Source organism: Suncus etruscus, chromosome 3, assembly GCF_024139225.1.
Source record: "Suncus etruscus isolate mSunEtr1 chromosome 3, mSunEtr1.pri.cur, whole genome shotgun sequence".
In the NCBI taxonomy this organism is placed as follows: Eukaryota; Metazoa; Chordata; class Mammalia; order Eulipotyphla; family Soricidae; genus Suncus; species Suncus etruscus.
This window is the reverse complement of record NC_064850.1, coordinates 65,527,333-65,549,130: the sequence shown is the minus strand read 5'-3', so window position 1 is coordinate 65,549,130 and position 21,798 is coordinate 65,527,333. Positions and strand designations below refer to the sequence as shown.

At 46.8% G+C, this 21,798-nt stretch overlaps 1 protein-coding gene across 1 annotated transcript; it reads right to left on the bottom strand.

The window, feature by feature from the left end:
• Window positions 1-769: 769 nt before the first annotated feature.
• Window positions 770-21,306, bottom strand: GOLT1A (golgi transport 1A). Its single transcript, XM_049770692.1, has 5 exons — window positions 21,210-21,306; window positions 3,880-3,971; window positions 3,020-3,198; window positions 1,586-1,649; window positions 770-1,007 (listed from the first exon to the last, which is right to left on the bottom strand). Exons 1-5 carry the CDS (start codon window positions 21,232-21,234, stop codon window positions 966-968), a joined length of 402 nt encoding a protein of 133 aa, XP_049626649.1. The 5' UTR covers window positions 21,235-21,306; the 3' UTR covers window positions 770-965.
• Window positions 21,307-21,798: the final 492 nt, after the last annotated feature.

The following is a 21,798-nucleotide window of genomic DNA, read 5'->3' as shown; positions in this document are numbered from 1 at the left end:
AGAAGAAAGGGTCCCTCCCTACACCCACTTTCAGATCCCATCAACCCCAGACTCAAGACTATGTTCCCTTCCAGCTCCTGGCTCCACACAGGGATCTGAGATGAACGAGTGGGCAGAGGGTCAGGCAGTGTCAGAGATTCAGGGACAGGAACCCCTGCAGTATCAGGAAGGCCCAGAGACTTGCAGGGGACAGAGATTGGGGTGCTGCACCTGGCCCAGTTTTATAGCTGATCTGAGCTGCATAGTGAGTGAAAGTGGGGCTCCTGCTGCATCGCTCCTCAGTACCCTGCTGGCTCAGTGGCTGTCCTAGGAAGCTTCACAAGGGGCCTCACCATAGTCTGCAGGAACAGTCTCTCCCCGAGGACAGGGACTATCCCCTCCACCAGACTAGCTTTTCAAAAAAGCAAGGCTGTCTCTGTCCCAGTACGCAATGTGCACCCAGGTGGACATGATGGCTGAGAAGCAGAGCCACTAGGATGCAAGTCATACAGATGCATCCTTGTCACAGCCACGGGGAGTGAAGGGCCAGACATATCCATCATGGCCATGGGGAATGTGGAGGTTGGCACAATGGTCATACAGACCCTACCAACATTTCCTCACACATGGAAAGGCCTGTGTGCACTTGGAATTCTGTGTGACAATGACAGGGGAGGGAGCACACTTGACATCTCAAGACAAAGACTGGGCTTTAATCTTGTTTCCTAGACCAGTGATCTATGGTGGCCATACCCATTCCTATAGTCCAACCTGACCTTCAGGACCCCACTCCGCTTCCCACAGTCCAGGCAGCCTCAAGGGTTGATTGGGAGGGAGCAGAGGGAGCGCCATGAGTCCCTTGATTCTGTCCTTCCATCTCTAGGCAACAGCTATTTCAGAGGAAAGGGATGAGTCAGTGCAGAGGCGCCCTTCCCCCCGGCCCCTCAGTGAGGACCCAATTCAAGGAGCTGGTTCATCTTTGCTCTTCAGACCATGGAACTGCTGCCGCCCTGGAGCCTCCGGAACAGCTGCAAGAGGAGAGTCATTAGGGCAGACAAAAGGAGATCCCAGAGCCAGACCAAAGGGCAGCCTTGACAAGCTTGGGTGAAGGCTCAATGCAGGGTTGTGAGAGGTTGTGAAGATGCTATGAGAGGGGCTGTTAGGGGGACAGAGAGGGGGCTGTGAAGGGCTGTGAGGGGGCTGCAAGGGGCTATGAGGGACTTTGTGGGGGCTCTACAGTGGGGTAGTGAGTAATCTCGGGTGTGAACAGGCAGAGCAGTCATTTTAGCTGCTTCAGAGAACAGGAGGGCCAGATAGGACAGACCACCTCATGCTGTCTCAGTCTCTCATGGACACTGTCCAGCCCATGCAGCAACTTCCTTGGAAGTCTCTGGCATTTTCCAGCTATCATGCCCCCACCCCCACCCCCCGTATCTCAGGGTCTTCACTAAGGAGTGACACTTATTGCATCTCTATGCCCATCTTGAGGGCACAACCCTCACCTCTGCTTCTGTCTGATGGGGGTGGGAGGAAATGGGGTCCCTATTCTTTGTCAGCAGCTCTCTACCATCACCACCACCCCCAGCCATATGCAAGAGCCACTCACCGCACTCAGGTAGGGGATGTCAAAGGCATTGCCCAGGAAGCCGAAGGCCACAGGGAAAAAGCCCCTAGGAGAAGAGGGAGCAGAGAGTGAGCAGAGGGGTCAATGGAGATCCAGAATAAAGGAGAGACTGTCCCAGCTGTGTTGGTTCCTGGTAGCAGGCTCCTGACCTGGGATCAGGCTTGATTCTGCACCCCTGTTATCAGAGAGATGGCTAAGAATGTGAACCCCAAGATGAGACCCTGGGTTTGAAGAATGGAGGAGGCAGGGAGGCTGAGATAGGCTGCTCCCTTGTGTTCAGATCTTGGTACTACAATTTACTAGAGTCTCTGAACTGGGGTCAGTCAGTTTCTTCACTTTGGGTTCTCTTCCCAGCAGGAACAGACCCAGTGGTTCCTGCACCTCAGCACCTCACACAAGGAAACTCTTGGGAAATGCTGGAGATCTGCCATAGTGACTGTGGGCAGACCTATTGTGCTGGGCCCCACCAGCCTCCCTGCTCTGGGCTGTCTGTGCTCACCTTTATTCTTCCTCAGGCCTCAGTAGCCTCCATGAACCACATGTTGCCTGCAGCAGTTACACTAATACCAAGGATCACCCCGGGGACTAGCACAGTGGGGAGGAATATCTTCACTGAGCTCCTCAAACCCTTTGTTTGAGGCTGGCCCCAAACTTTGGGGCTACATCTCAAGTGCAGGGCTGAGTCCCAGGTACCAAGTTGACAGGCCATGGCAGGGCCTTCAAAATGTTGGGCTCAGCCTCTAAGCCTGAGCACCAGATCTGGCAAGATAGTGTATAGAGGCTGGAGAGATAGTACAGCAGAGAAGGCACTTGCTTTGCATGTAATCCATCCAGGTTCCATCCTTGCACCTAATATAATTCTCTGAACCTTGTCAGGAGTGATTTCTTTTTTTTGGGGGGGGGGTCACACCCAGCAGCGCTTAGGGGTTTTACTTCTGGCTCTATGCTCAGAAATCGCCCCTGGCAGGCACGGGGGACCATATGGGATGCCGGGATTCGAACCACCATTCTTCTGCATGCAAGGCAAAAGCCTTACCTCCATGCTATCTCTCCAGCCCCACCAGGAGTGATTTCTGAGTGTAGACACTGGAGTAGCCCCTGAGCACCACCAAGTATGGCCCCAAACAAAACAAAGTGAAACTAAACTAACCAGCCCACACCAGATAAAGTAGAGGACCATGACCATGGGATACACACAGGGGCTGGCGACTGTGGGTTACCTGCCTGGCCTCCCAGCAGGGCCCCAGGACTCAGACAGGCTTGGGCTTCCTATCTGCTGTGCACAGGGGGTGCACAAGGTTAGCTGAAGATAGTTTCTTCTGTGGGCGGGAACAGGGTGGGTGGGAGGTCTTTCTGCATGTCCCCTGGAGGCCTGCATCCCAGCTCCGTAACCCTTGCTGAAAGGGCTGCACTCACTTGAAGAGATTGATGAATCCATATGCTTCTAGGATCATGCCCAGGAGGGGCCAGCGTAGAAGCACCATGGCCACACCCCCCAGGAAGAAGCTGGTGGCCTTGAGCTTGTGCCACTGGAAGAAGAAAAAGCAAGTCTTCCTCAGGCCGATGATGAGGGAGAGGCCGGCCAGGAACAACAGCTGTGGAGAGAGTAGGAGACAGGCATGAGGGCCAGCAGAGACAGAGGGGCCACTATCAGAGATGGTGACTCTGCCACGCAATCAGCTCACACAGCCCTGGGGAATGGAGCTAGGTGCCCAGTGGCTGGTGGACGGGCTTGGAGAACTTGAGGGGGTTCCTAGGTGTCAGAGTCATGGCTAACTACATGGACGGGAAGTCTTTCACTCCTTAATGGACCAACCACAGGGCTGATCCCTGTCACAGAGGTGAGAACTGAGGCCCCGGATTTCTGCAGCTCCTCTGTGGGGTTGCATCAAGCTCACTCCTGAGACTGCACAGGTTCATTAGCACCGACCTTCTTCCAGCACATTCCACACTCTCCCCACCTTCTCCATACCTTTTCCTCATGAGCAGCTGCCTTCTCAGTCCCATGCATATCTTCTAAATTCCTTTCCTCTCCCACTGCCTATAGTCAGGCCACATCCATATCTACTCAGCCAGAGTGACATGGTAGGGGAAGCCTGGTTTGTCCTTGCACTTGGCTTCAGAGTCCACGTGTTCAGGTTCTCTGCACCTCCAGCCCCCTTGCCGGCCTGGCCTGAATGGTGCCTGCCCCCTGGCCAGCACATGAATGAAATGGACCCTTGTCTGTAAGAGACCTCAGAAGGATACAGGGTGTAGCAGGCAAGCTGTGGACTCACGTTTCCGAAGGCAAGAAGCACAGAGTCAAAGTATAGGAGTATTCCCAGGAGGATGAAGAAGAGGCCGAAGCCAGCGGTGCCCACACCAATCTCTGCAATGAATGAGGAGGTTAGATGGGCTTCGGGGCCACAGAGACACTGATACTTTTCCTCACTGTCACGAGCAGGTGCCAGTGGGATGAGAATTGGGAAATGGGTGACCCAGCATCCATCTCAGAAACTCAGCCTTGTTCTTGGAAGGATGGGATGAGGGAGAGGAAGGGCAGGTGAGAATCTGTGTTAGTGCCTAGAAACGGGTCAGTTCAGTTCTATCAACAAGGTGGTTGTGCATAGCTGCCTGTGAAGCATTTCAGCCCTCTCCCACTCTTTAGCAGCTTCCTCTTGCCTTTTAGGGCCACATTATCTGGCTCAAAGGTTAGTAACTACCCATCCACAGACAGCACACACTTATGTTATTTGCTTGTATGAAAGGTGGTTTTGGGGAACAGGATCCAGAGCTATTGTTTCTCTGGAAAAGGAGGAGAAGGCCCAATAAGTTGGGGAGCTTGTGATCAGGCTTAGATTAGACAACTCACCAGCAGCCCTCACTGTTCCTTACACTGGGCCAGAGGGGCCACGGAGCCCTCAGCTCTCCTTTGCTTTTCCCAGAGATTTGCCCTCATGAAGCCTCTTGTCTCTGCTGGGTTAGTGTGCTTTTGTTTGTTTGGGGGCCACACCTGGCATTGCTCAGGGCTGACTCCTGGTCTGCTTTCCAGAATCTGTCCTGGAGGGACTTTGAACCTGGGTCAATCACATGCCAGGCAAATGCCTACTCGTGCTGTTTCTTTGGCCCCTTGGCTTGGCTTCATGCTGATCTTTGCCATTGTGGGAAAGGAGTTTTGAGCAGAGTCTATGCACAATAGACAGTATCTGTCTGGTATTTGGCTCTTCTATGTACCCTGTGGAAGTGGACTCATCCACCACTTGTCCTCCAGGGACTGACACAGCAATATTGGGGTTGATCATGTGCATGACTTTCTTTTTAAGGCTGAATACAGAGAGAGAGAGAGAGAGAGAGAGAGAGAGAGAGAGAGAGAGAGAGAGAGAGAGAGAGAGAGAACTAGAGTGCACATCCTGTTTATTCATCCACCCATTGATGGGCCTACAGTTACTTCCCCATCTTAGCTCTAGAAAGCACTGGATTAGCCTTCGCAATCTAGTGAGCGGAGAATTCTGAAAACTGTTTTCAGTCTTGGAGGAACTGCCTTGCTGTTCCCATGGCCGCTCATCCTCGTCCACTCCCACCAGTGCCCAAAGATGGGGGAGAGGTGGTCCCACCTGGTTTTGATTTGCACTTTTCCTAAACACAATTGGTGCCCAACATCTTGACATGAATATGATTGTTGGCATTTTATATCTTTGAATTTCTAGACACACCCTTTCTTTGCCCATTTATAAGCAGGTTGCTTGCTTTTAGTTGTTTGATTGTAGGAATTATTTATATATTTTGGATATTAAACTCATACCATATATGAAAAGTTTCAGTTTTGATTTTCTTTCCCAAGATTTCTTTGCCTTAAGATTCCATATAAATTTTAAGGTGGGTTTTTCTATTTCTGTTTTAAATGAGTCACTGGGATTTTGATAGACATTGTGCTGAATGTTGAATCTGTGCTCTCTTGGGGGAGTACTGGTACTGTCCTAGATAGAGTTTTTCAATCTGTGCACACATGAATATTTTTCTATTTGTGGCTTTAAAATTTTCTTTAAACAACACTAGTTTTTAGTATATTCAATCTTGCCTTCTTGGCTAAATTTATTCCTAGGATTTTATTCTTTTTGATGCTATTGCAACTGTGTTCCATTATTAAAAAGAAAAAAAAAAAAAGATAGGGCCTAAGGTCTGTGAGATGGAACGTCAAGCCCTGACACTGAAATGCATATCCAAGTGTGACCCCAGCACTTCCTTGTCCAGGTTTCCTGAAGCCACAACTGATGTGATCCCAGCGGTGCTGCAGCCAGAATAGACACAGACTCCACAACTAAAGAGCACAGTCCCTCAGTACATGTGTGGAAGGGAAAGAAACAATGATAATAGATTAATGTAAGGTAACCTTTCCCCCAACTTCCTGTTTTCCTAACCTCTTCTTTTGAGATGTTAATCCCACCTGGATGATCAGACCAGCTCATACCTGGGATGGGGTGGGCTGTTTGAAATAAAGAATGAAAGAGTCTGGCTGTGGGGAGGTGAGAGAGAAGCAGCAAAAAGGACAGGAAGAGAGACATGGTTTAGGAGACAGGCCAGAGAGAGCTCAGTAAAGAAAGCAGATGGCAGAAAGACTCATGGCAGAGAAAAGGCTGTGAGGAATAAAGAGAACTGATTCCCATAAAACTTTAACTAATTGACTGCTTGTGAATTATTTCTCCACCATTACCCTGCTTCATCAACCTGAGAACTTAGAAACACAATGCCTGGAGTGGCATCACTCAACACGTGGGTCAAAATATATATATAATTTTTTTTGTTTTGTTTTTGGGTCACAGCCAGCAGCGCTCAGGGGTTACTCCTGGCTCTATGCTCAGAAATCTCTCCTGGCAGGCTCAGGGGACCATATGGGATGCCAGGATTCGAACCACCAACCTTCTGCATGAAAGGCAAATGCCTTACCTCCATGCTATCTCTCCGGCCCTGGATCTTTATATTTTTATCTTACAGATTAACATTCTAATTCCAGGTTGGAGACAGAGGACAGAGATTAAGCCACTTGCCTTGTATTTAGTTGACCCAGGTTTGATCTTTGGCACTGGCCCCAAACTGAAAATAGCAAAACCAACCTCAAGTTTTTTTTTTTTTTTTTTTTTTTTTTTTGGTTTTTGGGCCACACCTGGCAATGCTCAGCGGTTACTCCTGGCTGTCTGCTCAGAAATACCTCCTGGCAGGCACGGAGAACCATATGGGACACCGGGATTCGAACCAACCACCTTTGGTCCTGGATCGGCTGCTTGCAAGGCAAACGCCACTGTCTATCTCTCCGGGCCCTTTTTTTTTGGTTTCAACCTCAAGTTTTATATTGTATGTACACCTCTGAAACATGCTTTATTTACCTTTTTTTAGTTATAATGACTTTGTAAATTCGTATTATAAATTGTATGGTAGATTAGGGATATGAGGAGATTATCTTAAACAGCATCTAAAGCTGTTTAAAAACGTAAGATGGTTTAATTTTCTTTTTGACTTTTTGTTTTGTTTTGTTTTGTTTGTTTTTGGGCCACACCCGGTGACGCTCAGGGGTTACTCCTGGCTATGCGCTCAGAAGTCGCTCCTGGCTTGGGGGACCATATGGGACACCGGGGGATCGGACCGCGGTCCATCCTAGGCTAGCGCTGGCAAGGCAGACACCTTACCTCTAGTGCCACCGACCGGCCCCTCTTTTTGACATTTTAACTCATTTATACCAATATATAAATTTAGAAGCATCAAATTCAATGGGCCTAAGTAATAGTACTGTGGGCTCTATCCCTAGCACCACAAATGATCCTCCAAGCCTGTCAGGTGATCCAGGAGGCTGATATAGGATGCTGGGGATTGAACCTGGGTCGATTGCATGCAAAGCAAGCACCCTACCCACTATACTCTCTCTGACCTGCAAACTTAGCCATTTTAGATAAACTAATCATCTTCAACCTGATGTAAAGCAACCATGAAAAAGCTTTAGCTATTATCATAAAAATAATACAGTAATTTAAGAATAAAGGGTACCAAGATAAAATTCAAATTGTTACCACTCGTAAATAATTCTATATTCAAAGATTAATATAATGCACAAAATATCTAGAATAAATAAATGATTCAACAAGTATAGGACACAATGATCAATATTAATTAGTTTTGTTGTTGTTGTTTTGTTTTGTTTTCTTGCCTGGCCTTCTAAGTATTTAGTTTTTAGAAAGTCATTGTTGGGGCCGGTGTGATAGCACAACGGTAGGGTGTTTTCCTTGAACACTGCTGACCCAGATGGACCTGGGTTTGATCCCTGGCATCCATATGGTCCCCCGAGTCTACCAGGAGCAATTTCTGGGTGCAAAGCTAGGAGTAGTCCTTGAGCCCCTCTGGATGTGGCCTAAAAAGCAAAAGAAAAATAAATTTCATCCTTTTGGGCCACAGGACTCTCGGTTTCTTGGTTTAATTTTCTTAAAGAAAACACATAGGGATCAAAGAGATAGCACAGTGAGTAGAGCACTGGCCTTGCACTGGCCTTGTTGACTTAGGTTCTATTCCTGGCATCCCATATGATCCCCCAAGCACTACAAGATGTGATTCTTGAATGCAGAGCCAGAAGTAACCCCTGAACATTTCTGGGTGTGAACCCTTGAGGGGAAAAAGAAAACATGCAGGCAATTTTTATTTGTTTGTTTGTTGTTTTGTGGCTTGTGTGGGACCATGTGATTCAACCCAGGACTCTCTTGCCTGTAAAATACTGTTCCATTAAAGCCCTAGCAAAAGGTTTAGTAAGCTCTTCTTCTTCTTCTTCTTCTTCTTCTTCTTCTTCTTCTTCTTCTTCTTCTTCTTCTTCTTCTTCTTCTTCTTCTTCTTCTTCTTCTTCTTCTTCTTCGTTTTCTTTTTTTCTTCTTTTTCTTCTTCTTCGTTTTCTTTTTTTCTTCTTTTTCTTCTTTCTTCTTCTTCTCCTCCTCCTCCTATTTCTCCTTCTTCATCTTCTTTTCTTCTTCTTCTTCATCTTTTCTTCTTCATCTTCTTTTCTTCTTCATCTTCTTCTTCTTTTCTTCTTTTGCTTCTTGTTCATCTTCTTCTTCATCATCATCTCCTTCTTTTAAGGATAAATTAAAGAAATACAGTAAAAACAGTATTAGAGGGCCCGGAGAGATAGCACAGCGGCATTTGCCTTGCAAGCAGCCGATCCAGGACCAAAGGTGGTTGGTTCGAATCCCGGTGTCCCATATGGTCCCCCGTGCCTGCCAGGAGGTATTTCTGAGCAGACAGCCAGGAGTAGCCCCTGAGCACCGCCAGGCATGGCCCAAAAACAAACAAACAAACAAACAAACAGTGTTAGAGTAGCAAGTGTTGTTTGTATAGGCTCAGCAAAATATGGGGTGGGGGGGATGGAAAAGAAAAGCCTTGGGGGCCGGGCGGTGGCGCTAAAGGTAAGGTGCCTGCTTTGCCTGCGCTAGCCTTGGACGGACCGCGGTTCGATCCCCCGGTGTCCCATATGGTCCCCCAAGCCAGGAGCAACTTCTGAACACATAGCCAGGAGTAACCCCTGAGCGTTACCGGGTGTGGCCCAAAAACCAAAAAAAAAAAAAAGCCTTGGCCTAAATACAAGGAGACCTTACCCCTGAAGTTTTCTGGCATAAGACCAACTCTGGGCTCCAGGCATACTAGGTGTCCAACCCCTGAGTCATTCTCTTTGGTTTCAGTAAAAAAAATTTTGCACAATCGCTGTTGTTGGTGTCAGGTTTCTGTAGTTAAAGATCCAAATTCTGTGCATATCCAACATTGAAGTCAGGATGATGTGGAGCATCCTCTAGTTTCACCTCACAATTAGAGGGCAATGTGGAGATCCCTGCCCTTCTGCTAGGACTTTAGTGAGTTCATCGGTGATTCAATGATTTTCAAAAATATACTTGCTAGTGAACTTTTTCTTCTTTCCTTTCTCTTCCATCTCTTTAGTTTTTCTTTCTATTTTTTAAATAACTTTGCCTTTGTTCTTCCTGAAACAAATGTACTATGATCAATTGTGTCAACTATGTGATGTATTTTCTTTAAATAAATTTTAAAAAAAGTTAAGAAAAAATAGTACAGTGGGTAGAGCCCTTGCCTTGTATGTAGCTGGGCCAGGTTTAATTTCCAGTGCCCCAAATGGTCCCCTGAGTCTGCCATGAATAATCCTGAGCACAAAGCCAGGAGTAGTAATGCCTGTGCACTGCCAGAAATGACATCTGAAGGAAGAATAACTAAATGAAAACAGATTTGTTAAATTAAAATAAAAAGTCTAGAGGAAGACTTGAACCCTACATTTAAAAAAAAAAAAAAGAAGTCTAGAGGAGAAAGACCTAAAAAAAAAAAAAAAAAAACACTGTTCCAGTTCTTTTACTTCTTTTTGTTTGTTTGTTTTGGGGCCATACTTGGCAATGCTAAAGGGTTATTTCTGCACTCAGGAATCACTCTTGATGGTGCTCTGGGATCATCTGGGATGCCACAGATAGAAAAGCCTGGTCGACCACATGCAAGGTAAGTGCCCTCCCAATGTACAGGAAAGTCCCCTCTTTCCATGTTGCTGTGTGAGTGATGCTTGGTTGCTCACAGGAGGTCAAACATCTGGTCATGGTGCTCACACAGGTGATCATTCCTGATTATGGTGCTCTCTGGGGATTATGCCTTGAATTGCAGTGCTCACACAGCCCTGGTGACAAGCAGATAGAAATTGCTTGTGATGCCAGCAGAGCTATTAGGATCTTGAGAGGCACATACAGGAGGCACTGGGAGTTCAACTTGCAAGACAAATGCCTTAGTCACTGAACCATTCCTGGGTCCTAGAGGTGTGTGTGTGTGTGTGTGTGTGTGTGTGTAACTTGTTCAAATTATAGAATAAGCTTTTACTCAACCCATAATCTAAAGACTTCCCTATTTTGGGCTGGAGATATTGGGGTATAGTGGGAGGATGCTTCCCTTGCATGCAACAAATCCCGTTTCAATCCCCAGCACCACCCAGGAATGATCCCTGAGTGGTGAGCTAGAATCACACCCTGAGCATTGCTGGGTGTGGCCCCAAAACAAACCCAAAAGCAAACAAAAGAGCTTTCCCCTCTCCCTGGCAGAAGCCAACGTGACATTATGTCTCCCAATATCTGCCTAGTTGCACTGTTCTTGTGAGGCTGATTCCTCTCGCTCTACAAGACCACCTGAGGTGCGGGAGCGATAATACAGCAGGTAGGACACTTGGCTTGCACAAATTCAACCCATATTCAATTCCTGATACCTCATATGGTTCCCTGGGCACCATCAGGAATAATCCCTGGATAGTGCCAGGAAAAAGCCCTAATCACCACTTGGTGTGGTCCAAAATCCAATAAATAAGCAAGAAGATAAATAAATAATGATTATTTATTTAATGATCCATTTGGACCTTCTTACCACCTCCCACAACTGTGTACTTGATCCAGATTGCCTAGAAGTCAAGGTGCCAAGAGTGCACCCTACCAACAAGATACTCACAGGCACACCCAACAAGTGTTTTGTCTTTGCAGATGGCACAGCCCACCTAGCCTGGGAAGCGAGCTGAGGACCAGGCCAGAGTGATAGTACAGTGGGTATGGAATTTGTCTTGTTGATCTGACACTTCATATAGTCCCTGAGTCCACCAGGTTCCTGAGTGCAGAGCCAGGAGCAATCCCTGAGCACCACTAGGTGTGGACCAGAAAAACAAAAGACAAACAAACAAATCCAATATCTTAAACCTAAAAGTGCCTCTACCATGTCTTTTCACTGCATGCAGACAGGAATGTCTCTGTCTGTCATCTCTGATGTTGCCCAAAGTTTTCTGCTACTTTTTTGTCTGCATGTAAACATTTTGGGGGTTTCATTTGGAAACTCCATCCTGGGTTATTCATTGGCTACTTTCTGCTTGGGCTTGGGGTTACTCCTGTTGCTGCTCATTGAATGTTGGTGCTGGGGACCCAACTGCAAGTCCTACATAAAAAAAACAGGTGTTGTTGAATTGTCTTTCTGGCCCTAAACATTTTTTAAAATTGACATAAAGCTCTATATTCATGTTGAGAGTACAAAGGTTAAGGTGAGTGGGTTGGCATGTGGCTGTGGCCTTGGTTCAAAGCCCAGCACTGCCAGGCATGACCCACCAGCACAGTCAGGGGTGACTCCCAGCACAGTCAGAGGTAGCCCCTAGAACCACAGGCTATGCCTGCTCTGAAAAAAACAAAAAACAAAAAACAAACAAAAAACAACAAAGCAACCCCAGAACACAGTGGTGCTAATTGAAGGTCTACACCATCATGATTTCTACACCATTATGATTTCATCACAATGGGTCTATTTGGCATCTGCCATCTTGCAGATGTAGTTTTCTTGAGAAGAGAACTTTTATGCAACCTATTTGAAGAATCAGAATGATAAGAATATTCTATGCCTGCTGTAACAGTATCCATGATTAGCTTATAGCTGCCCTATATGTAGGTCATTGGTTCCAGTTCTGGCTGTTCCCTTCCAATCCCTCTCTCCCTTCACAGATGTTTTTCCGTGGCACAATGCGAATGTTGTATTGGCTTCTCATTTGTTTGGTTACAATAGCCACATTCCTGATCTGTCCACAGTGGGAAATAACCCCTCTCTCACTTCATAGAGCTTTGGAATGTGTGATTTCCCCAAGTTTATGCACAGATGTCTTTTTGCGTATACTAGACTCACCCTAACAGTGATACACTGGCTGGCAGCTATTGTTTTGCCAGTTATCAGCACATTCTTCTTCAAGGACTGATGCAATTCCAGAATGTTCTTGTGATGAGAGTAGCAGCTTCTTCTTCTTCTTCTTCTTCTTCTTCTTCTTCTTCTTCTTCTTCTTCTTCTTCTTCTTCTTCTTCTTCTTCTTCTTCTTCTTCTTCTTAATTTTTGGTCCACACTCAGCAATGCTCAGGCTTTGCACTCAGGAATTACTCCTGAACTCAGGAATTATTCCTGTTCTCAGGAATTACTCAGGGACTATATGGGATACTAGGGATCAAGCCCGGGTAAGCTATGTGCAAGGCAAGCATCTTACCTACTGTACTAGAACTCCAGCCCCTGGAGAAGACTTCTTTATGGCCCTGCTCAGTGCTTCTGGGGGAGAAAATGAACACAAAATTTCACAGAAGGTCCCTGTAGCCTCCGTGCTGTCTTCCACCATCTCAATAGGCAGACCTCCACATCTGAGACTTCTATTTGTTCCTCCAGTCTTCCATGTGAGACTAGCCTCCTGCCTGATACACCCTGACTTTCCTGGAGCTGGAACTGAATTCCCCTCCTTTCCAGTTGGGTTTCAGCAGCCTCTGTGTCTGACTTTTCCACATCTTCTGATGGATCTACTCTTCACTGAGTGAAGATGGTCGGGGAGGGAGGGGGGGAAAGCAACACTAGCCTAATGCCTGAGATCCTTAAGGGAAGCTGACTATAGAGATTTGCCCTCAGCACAGCAGGAATATAGCCAACACAGTGGGGAAGATACATAGAAGCCCATGCTGGTGAGTAAGTGAAAGTAATGAACAAAGGCTCCAGCAGTACCAGGCAGTTCTGTCACTCTCTGAGAGACTATTATGACACCATGATGAAGATGTATAATGAGCAATGATACACAGGTAGTCAGCAAAGCACAAGAAAGCAGAAGAGCAAAAACAAAAAAATGGGCCAAAGTGATAGCACAGTGACAGAGTGTGCTTGCCTTGCCTGCAGCTAACCCAGGACAGACCTGGGTTTGATTTCCAGCATCCCAGATGGCCCTCCAAGCCTGCCAGGAGCAATTTCTGAGCGCAGAGCCAGGTGTAACCCCTGAGCACTGCTGGATGTGACTCCCAAAACAAAACAATAATAACAGCAGCAACAAGAACAACAAAAACAAAGGGAAAAAAAAACAGAGAAAATGGCAGTCAAAAGTGACAGAAATGAGTATGGGAAGAGATTTACAAAAACTCAATAGAAAGTGAGCAGCAAAATAATAGCAGTGCACTTCAAGACAAGATGCAGGAAACCTCTAGAAAACAACAGAAGATGGGAAAAGTGTGAAAAGAATTAAACAGCACACCTTAGAGCTGTGGGATGAGTCAAGAGGAACTGTGAAATGAATCCCTATGCCGAATTTCCAACCCCAGATGGATGGGTCTGAAGCAAGGTAGTCACAAAGAATTAATAAACCAAGCCAGTCAGGAAAGAATTATGCAGTCTGGTTGGCTTCTAGCCTTGTGGTCTCTCTCTGCTCACCAAGCAAAATTGAAAGCTCTTTCTTTCACCAATACAAATTCAGCTGACAGGGGAGGATTGAGTGAGTTCCACGTGGCTTTTCACATATCAAAGAAATAGATGAAAAGGAAAGAGGAAGTTGAGGGAACACCTTTGGTTTTGGATAACAGTAGGGTATCTACAAGGAACAATATAAGAATAATCAGAGCCTCTAAAGAAAATATGAACTACTAGTTACAGAAATAATAAAGAAGAGGCCGAAGTGATAGTACAGTAGATAGAGTGTTTGCCTTGCGCCTGGCTGATCTAGGTTGGATCCCTGGCACCTTACGACCCACCAAGAGTAATTCTTTTTTCTTTTTCTTTTCTTTTTTTTTTTTTGGCTTTTGGGTCACACCTGGCTCTATGCTCAGAAATCGCTCCTGGCATGCTCGGGGGACCATATGGGATGCTGGGATTTGAACCACTGTCATTCTGCATGCAAGGCAAATGCCCTACTTCCATGCTATCTCTCCAAACCAGGAGTAAATCCTAAGCACCACTAAGCGTGACCCAAACACAAAATCAAACAAGGAAAAGAAATCATAGATAAGAATTTCCCAGAACTGAGGACTACAAGCATCAAGATCTGAGAGGCTAAAAGGGCCTCAGCAGAAATAGACACAATTAGCAAAACTCCAGGAAACAGTATAATCATAACGGCAAAAGTCAGAAATTGAATATTGAAAGTCACAAGATCAACAAAGGAACTTACATGCAAATAAAACCAACAACAGAATGCTCAACTAGCAATATACAGCTTAGTAGCCCATCGTACAATGACATGACCCCATTGCGAGATAGGACAATTTTCAATTTTTTTCTATCAATGAAGATTTTTTTCCCAATAATTCATTACCATTTAGTTGTACCAAGCAATATTAAGCAGGCTTGGGAAGATTGGGAAACTGGTAACCAGGGTGGAGGGATTATCACACTGGTGATGGGATTGGTACAGTGAATGTCAGAAACATCTCTATTATGAGTAACTCTGTAAACCAAGGTACCTAAACTAAAGAAATTTAATTAACACTTTTTTCTTATTTCTCCTCTTCTCACTCTTACTAAATTGTATACTAGGATTTATGTATCTTGTATAAATTTTGAAATATATCAGTATAGAATTATTTATACTAATATTTTTTAATTTATATACTTGGATAAAAGATAGATACACGGGGCCAGTGAGTTGGCACTAGAGGTAAGGTGTCTGCCTTGCAAGTGCTAGCCAAGGAAGGACCGTGGTTCCATCCCCTGGCGTCCCATATGATCCCCCCAAGCCAGGGGCAATTTCTGAGCGCTTAGCCAGGAGTAACCCCTGAGCATCAAATGGTGTGGCCCAAAAAACAAAACAAAACTAAAAAAATAAAAGATAGAAAAAAAATTATCAATGTGTCATTTATAGCATTTTACGAGTTTGGTTTTATTTATCTATATATGTGTGGGTGTCATCAGCTTCACAATAAATTTAACAAAAGAACTCTTTTACATGTGCTATATAAAGAAGCATAGTAGAAACAGATGGCCAAAGTTATCAGAACTGGAAATTTTGCTTATAGAACTGAGTTTATGAAGGAGGAGTTGCTGGGAGGGGCCCTTAGGAAGGAAGTGGCTGTTGTAATGGTGTTTGCATGCAAAGTGTGGTTCATAGTGTTGCAGACCCAGGTACCTCAATCAAAATGGTAAAAAGAAAAACAGCTCTAAAAAATGGAGCTGAAATGGTGCTTCCTTCACACATAGGCTTTCCCTTTCTGTGTTCGCTTTCCAAGGCAAATTTTGCCATCAGAAGGGTGTGACCCTGAAGTTCTTGGAGCAGCAGGGAGGGCTGAAGTGAGCCTGTCACTGCTGACCTGATGCAAACAGGTGGGGCAGTCACAGGCCAGAGTGACACCTGGTAAGAAACAAGACTACCCAGGCCTGGAGACCCTCCTAGGCATGGCAGGGCTGGGGGCTGTTCTCAGGCCCCTTTTGGTTTCTCTACCCACAGCCCACATCCTGCAGTGATCTCATGATCTAGGCTGCCTCCACACCCACTTTAGTTCCTGCTTTTTGTTTGCTTGTTAGTTTGGTGAGGGGCACACCCAGCAAAGCTCAGGGCTCTGCACTCAGGGATCATACCTGATGGGATTCAGGACTATATAGAAAGCCAGGTTGGTCACATGCAAGGCAAGTATCTGCTGTACTATTGTTCCATCCCCTCAGAGATCACTTCTGGTGAGCTCGAGGGATCATATGCTGTGCGGGAGATTGAATCAGGGTCTGTCATATGCAAGGCAAGTACCCTCTGTGAACTGTGGTCCTGTCCCTAACACCCCATTCTATAGTACTCAAAACTGCTTCAATATTTCTCAGGCTTCTGAAAGCAGCTACAGCTTCGAGGAAAGCAAGAGTTCCATGAGAGTGGAAGGACGCCTCCGGCCCCAGACAGTACAGAGCTTCAGGATATGCGCACATGTCCACACATGCACAGACACTCTCTGTGTGTCACAAATGAAAAGAGTTAAAGACATTTTATTCCACAGTCATTTGAGAGCATATGCCCCTAGCAACGACCTTGCACCCACCCCAGGATAGTGGCATGGTTTTCTCCATCCTTCTGACCAGCCAGGAGACCCAAATCCAGAAAGCTTTCCCAGAAGCTTTTCTTTTCTTTTTTTTTTTTTTTTTGCTTTTGTTTTTGGGCCACACTCATCGGTTCTCAGGGTTACTTCTGGCTCTTCGCTCAGAAATTGCCCCTGGCAGGCTTGGGAAACTATATGGAATGCTGGGAGTTGAATCCAGGTCCATCCCAGTTGACCGACCATGTGCAAGGCAGACACCCTATGGTTGTGCTACCTCTTTGGCTCTCCCAGAAACTTTTCTGCCACCCAATCCTAAAGCCTGTTCAGGATCTGTCTTACTTTGAAGTGTCTTTGCCAGCAAACAGACCTAACCCAAAACCACACCAGTCTGGCTACTCCTCTTTCTTTCCTCCTTTCTTTTTTTTTTCTTTTTTTTTTTTCTTTTTTTGGGCCACACCCTGTGGTGCTCAGAGGTTACTCCTGGCTCTGTGCTCAGGGATCATTCCTGGTAGGGCTGAGAACCATTTTGGAGACCAGGGATGGTTCAGGTCCCTCCTGTCTCTTGTCAACCTGTGACACTTATCAGGATTCCAGCCAGTCGTTTTCTAACTGTTCCTCAACTTGGGTTTGTCACATGTTTTCTCTGCATGACAAGATCTAGGTGAAGCAGAAAGAGCAACATGACAAGTCATGTTCTTGAACAGCATCAGGCAGGTGGGGCTGGGTGCCACTTGGATTTGTTATTGACATTTCTTCAGGCATTTGATTGTGACAGTGTCTGCTGCACCCCTCCTGATCCCACTTCCTGCCTAACAGGAAGTGTATGGGTTCTCTGCCCACCAGAGTACCAGAGACCTTCTTTGGAGGTTTGGAAACTCTTCACAGCCATCTCTCTTCAGTCTCTCTTCTCATCTCACCAGCCATAAAAGCACAGGGAAGTTGCGAGAGTTTATTGCCCCAACCTCTTGACTGTACTTTGTGACCCTGTTAACTTTCTTCCTGACCAATGATGCCAGGGCTAAATACAGAGCCGGAGGAAAGGAAGAGAGAGAACTTTCCTTCACTTCTCAGAGTTAACAGAAGTGATTCATAGAAGCAGCCACTGACGTGAATGAACCCTGACAGCCACCATCTGAACATTTGAACCTTGGATTGTTCGGAACTTCCTGGTAACCTGTTTCCAAGATAGAAAGGAAACACTCTGGGGTACCCAGGCAGCCCCCAGGAGAACATGGGGGTAAACTCAGTAGTCAGGCTCTAGAAAAGTGCCCTAACCAGCCAATTCAGTCTTATTCCCTCTACCCCCGTTCCTCAGAAACAGCTTTGCTTTGTGGATCTGTCTATGAAAGCCAGAGCACAAGTCTCCAGGGGAGCTCCCTGCCCTGAAAAGCTTTTCGGTAGCTGAGATACCCCTCACTTTTCTCCACTGCTGTGACCTACCTGCTTAGCTTCTTTGAGTATTTGACTCCCTCAGAACTTGGGTCCAGGGCCGGAGCAATAGCACAGTGGGTAGGGTGTTTGCCTTGCATAAGCCAACTTTGGTTTGATCTCCAAAACTCTGCATGGTCGCCCAGGAATAAGCCATCACTAGGTGTGGCCCCCTTCTCCCACAAAAACAAAAAAGCCTTGGGCTCAAGTCTGCTCCTTTCCATTTCAGTTTCACATTCTTATGCGCTCACTCGTCATTTTGCTCTCAGGATATTTTATCAACGGAAGCCTCGCAAGTGAGGTTGAGAAGGTTGCATGCTGATCCTCCCTGGTGACATTGCTGTTCATCTGTCTAGAATTCTTTTCTGCTGAGCTTCCCCACATAGGCCCTGCTGCTTCCTTGACATATCTGCTGGGTGTTTCTCTCTCAGGCTCAGACCACACACATAAGCGATTGTTCCTCCTTAGGCTGCTCTGTGAATGAAGGTGCAGCTGAGTTTTCTTCCCTGTGGCTCTAACCTTCCTTGTCCCAGATATGGTGTCTTCAGTACCTTTTTACTAGAGTTCAGACATCCTTCATTTCTCTGCGTTTCTTTTGTCTTAAGTTCAAGCCTATATGGCTCATGGTGCTGGTGTGTGTGTGTGTGTGTGTGTGTGTGTGTGTGTGTGTGTGTGTGTGTGTGTGTGTGTGTGTGTGTGTGACCATATCTATGCCTGGTAGTGCTGGGCAGGGGTGGGAGAGGTTGGGAAAGGGGGAATGTAGTACCAGTACAAACTCAGGCCTCACACACACACACTGGCATACACACTATCTCTTGGGCCAGTTATTCGGCCTGTATTTCTTTGCTTTTTATTTTTTGGATAGAGGGAACACACTTGGCTATGCTCAGAGCTTACTCATGACTCTATGCTCAGAAACCACTCTTTGCATGCTCAGGGGACTATATGGGTGACAGGGATCGAACCCATGTCTGACACGAGCAAGGCCTTCTCCACTGTACCTGGCTCTGGCCCTCTCTGTACTCTCTTTCTCTCTTTCTTTCTCTCTTTCTTTCTCTCTCTTTCTCTCTCTCTTTCTTTCTTTCTTTCTTTCTCTCTTTCTTTCTTTCTCTCTCTTTCTTTCTTTCTCTCTTTCTTTCTCTCTCTTTCTCTCTCTCTTTCTTTCTTTCTTTCTTTCTCTCTCTCTCTCTTTCTTTCTTTCTTTCTTTCTTTCTTTCTTTCTTTCTTTCTTTCTTTCTTTCTTTCTTTCTTTCTTTCTTTCTTTCTTTCTTTCTTTCTTTCTTTCTTTCTTTCCTTTCTTGTTTTTGGGTCACATCTTGGGGCATTCAGGGGCTACTCCTGGCTCTACACTCAGAAATTGCTCCTGGCAGGCTCGGGGGATGACATGGGATGCCAGGATTCAAACCACCAACCTTCTGCATGCAAGGCAAACACCCTCCCTCCATGTTATCTCTCCAGCCCCCCCTCTCTGTATTCTTAACACTTGAATTTCCTGGCCACCTACAACCTCTCCAAGCAGTTTGGCACCCTCTTTACTCCTCAGAAATGCCAGAAATGCTGAAAACAGAATCTAATCAAAATGGTGCACTGCCTAACCTACTCATGGATTCCCATTGGGCTGAGAATAAAGATGTTCCTATCCTCTTCTTGGGTCACAGGCCCTTGTCCAAGGGTTCCAAGGCTCTGATCCAACTCATTTCCCCATCCACCTTTTTTGCCCCTCTAAAGCCCTAATGTAGAGCTTGTCTGCCTTGAGGCCTTTGAACATGCTTTTTCTCCCCACTTCCTCCTACTCTGTCTGCTCAAGGCATAGTCATTCTTTTTTTTTTTTTTTTTTTTGGGCCACACCCTGTGACGCTCAGGGGTTACTCCTGGCTATGCGCTCAGAAGTTGCTCCTGGCTTCTTGGGGGACCATATGGGACGCCGGGGGATCGAACCGCGGTCCGTCCTAGGCTAGCGCAGGCAAGGCAGGCACCTTACCTCCAGCGCCACCGCCCGGCCCCGGCATAGTCATTCTTGGGGTCTCAAGGCCAAGCCAGTTCCTGGCCCTCTGGATGTTTCCTGACCTTGAATTCTGTTCTCCCCACTTTCATTCTCATTGAACTTAACACACTTTGGTTTTTATGAAATGTTGGCTGGTGTGGCCTCGCCCCACCTTCTCTCTGCTCACAGCTGGTTGTTTCTCTGTCATCTCTTGCCTCAGTACCAGGGTCTCTCCACTTCTGACCCCCTCCTCCTACACTCTGCTCTCACCCAGCATCCTGGGTGATCTCCTGAAGGAATAAACAGATCTTATTCATTCATCTGCAGATAATTTAATGGCTTTCAGCTCATGGAAAGAAAATTGAAACATGGCTCTGGCCCTTTCTGTATTCTTTTTTTTTTTTTTTTCACATCCATGGTGTCACATCCACTCTGGCCTCTCAGAGACCCTGGTCCAGACCCAGCTACTTCACCCCCACCCACTCTGTACCAGCCCTACTGGCTCCTTGATCTTCCATTATAAAGCAAGTGTTTGTCCCTCTGGGCTTTTGCATGGCTGCCCTCCTTCCCTAGGACACTTTCCCTTCCGATTTCTACACTTCTTGTCAGGCTCCACGTAAGGCACCTTCTGAATAGAGCCTCTCCTCACCACTCTCCACCAGCCTTGCACTCCCCAGACTTCTTGCTCCTTTTTCTGGCAGTTGTTAGCACTGAAAGTTCTGTCAAAATCTGTGTCCCCTGCAGTGCTTGATGGAGGATGTGTCTGTTCTGTCCCTACAGCACGGTCTACGCTACACCAGGCTTAGCTCCTAGTGAAGGCCTGTTTGTCCCGTGGCTCTTAGCTTCAGTTCACAGGGTGGGATGGGGTAGGGGTGGGGTCAGAGGCTTTAAGTAGCTCCCTAAAGCTCACCCTCCAGTGGGTGCCAGCTGGGGGCTCCACCACATAGGAAGGAGAGGAACCGGGGAGTAAGGAGGTGGGGCTTGAGGAGCAGAATAAAGCTCGCTTCTGGTAAGAGGAAGTTGACCCTGCAGGAGACCCTGAGAGTTTGTGGGGAGATGCCAGAGTGCGCCCTTTGCAGCATCGCTGGACCAAGAGCCCTGACTGGGGAGGGACCTGCCTGTTTTAGTCTGGCCAGTCCCCCACCCCCAGCACTCTGGAGGTTCTGAGCACCCCCCCTCACACACACAGAGCAGGAAGTCAGGGAGACACGCCCACCTGCCCCACAGCCTGGTGGCACCAACACAGCAGCTATGAATCCCAGGATCCAGAGGTCAAGGGTTCCCCAGAGAGCTCCCTGCTGGCACAGATGTGTCTCCACCTGTCCTTCGGAAATACCCCGCTCTGTCTAGAATGCCCCCCAATCCCCAGTCTGGCACTCACTCTGCAGTTCTGTGATGGTGATCATGCCGTAGGGGAGGGGGCCCTTCCTGGTGGAAGCTGCCAAGACGCACGCAGCAGAGAGCTCAGCTCCAACATGCTCTAGGATGTGACCCTTGGTAAGTTGTGAAATGAGCCTCTGTCAATCATTAACACACGTGTGTGCACATGTACGCACACTCACACACACATGCATATGCACACTATCATGCATTGAACACACGCATTACACAGCCAAGGCAGACTCCCTCTGATTCTTCCCAGGCACTGTCCTCTTGTACCCGATTGGTTCATCTTCCATTTCTGGGGAATCCAACTTCAGTCCTCAGCATCTCATGTTCTCAGAACTGGGGGCCTCCAAGCACCACCAGGCTGGAGTTCCTAGCATCAGAAGCGGCCTTAGCTTCCCTGGCCCAACCAACACCGTGTGGTTGAACTAGAGTGTTGAACTATCCAGTCTGGTTGGTTGCATAGCACAGAGTTGGTTCCTGACCCCTGAACACTGCTTTAGCAGGTGCCTTCTTGCTCTCCCCAACACCTAACATATGAAGACTGAGAACCTGGTTTTGGTTTTCTGGAGGAACAGAATTAG

Coding starts and splice junctions, on each gene's coding strand:
- GOLT1A (XM_049770692.1), bottom strand. CDS start 21,234: ATGATCACCATCACAGAACTGCAGA. Junction 3,199..3,879: donor TGCTTCTTGCCTTCGGAAAC/GTGAGTCCACAG, acceptor CTCTCTCCACAG/CTGTTGTTCCTGGCCGGCCT. Junction 1,008..1,585: donor ACATCCCCTACCTGAGTGCG/GTGAGTGGCTCT, acceptor CTCCTCTTGCAG/CTGTTCCGGAGGCTCCAGGG.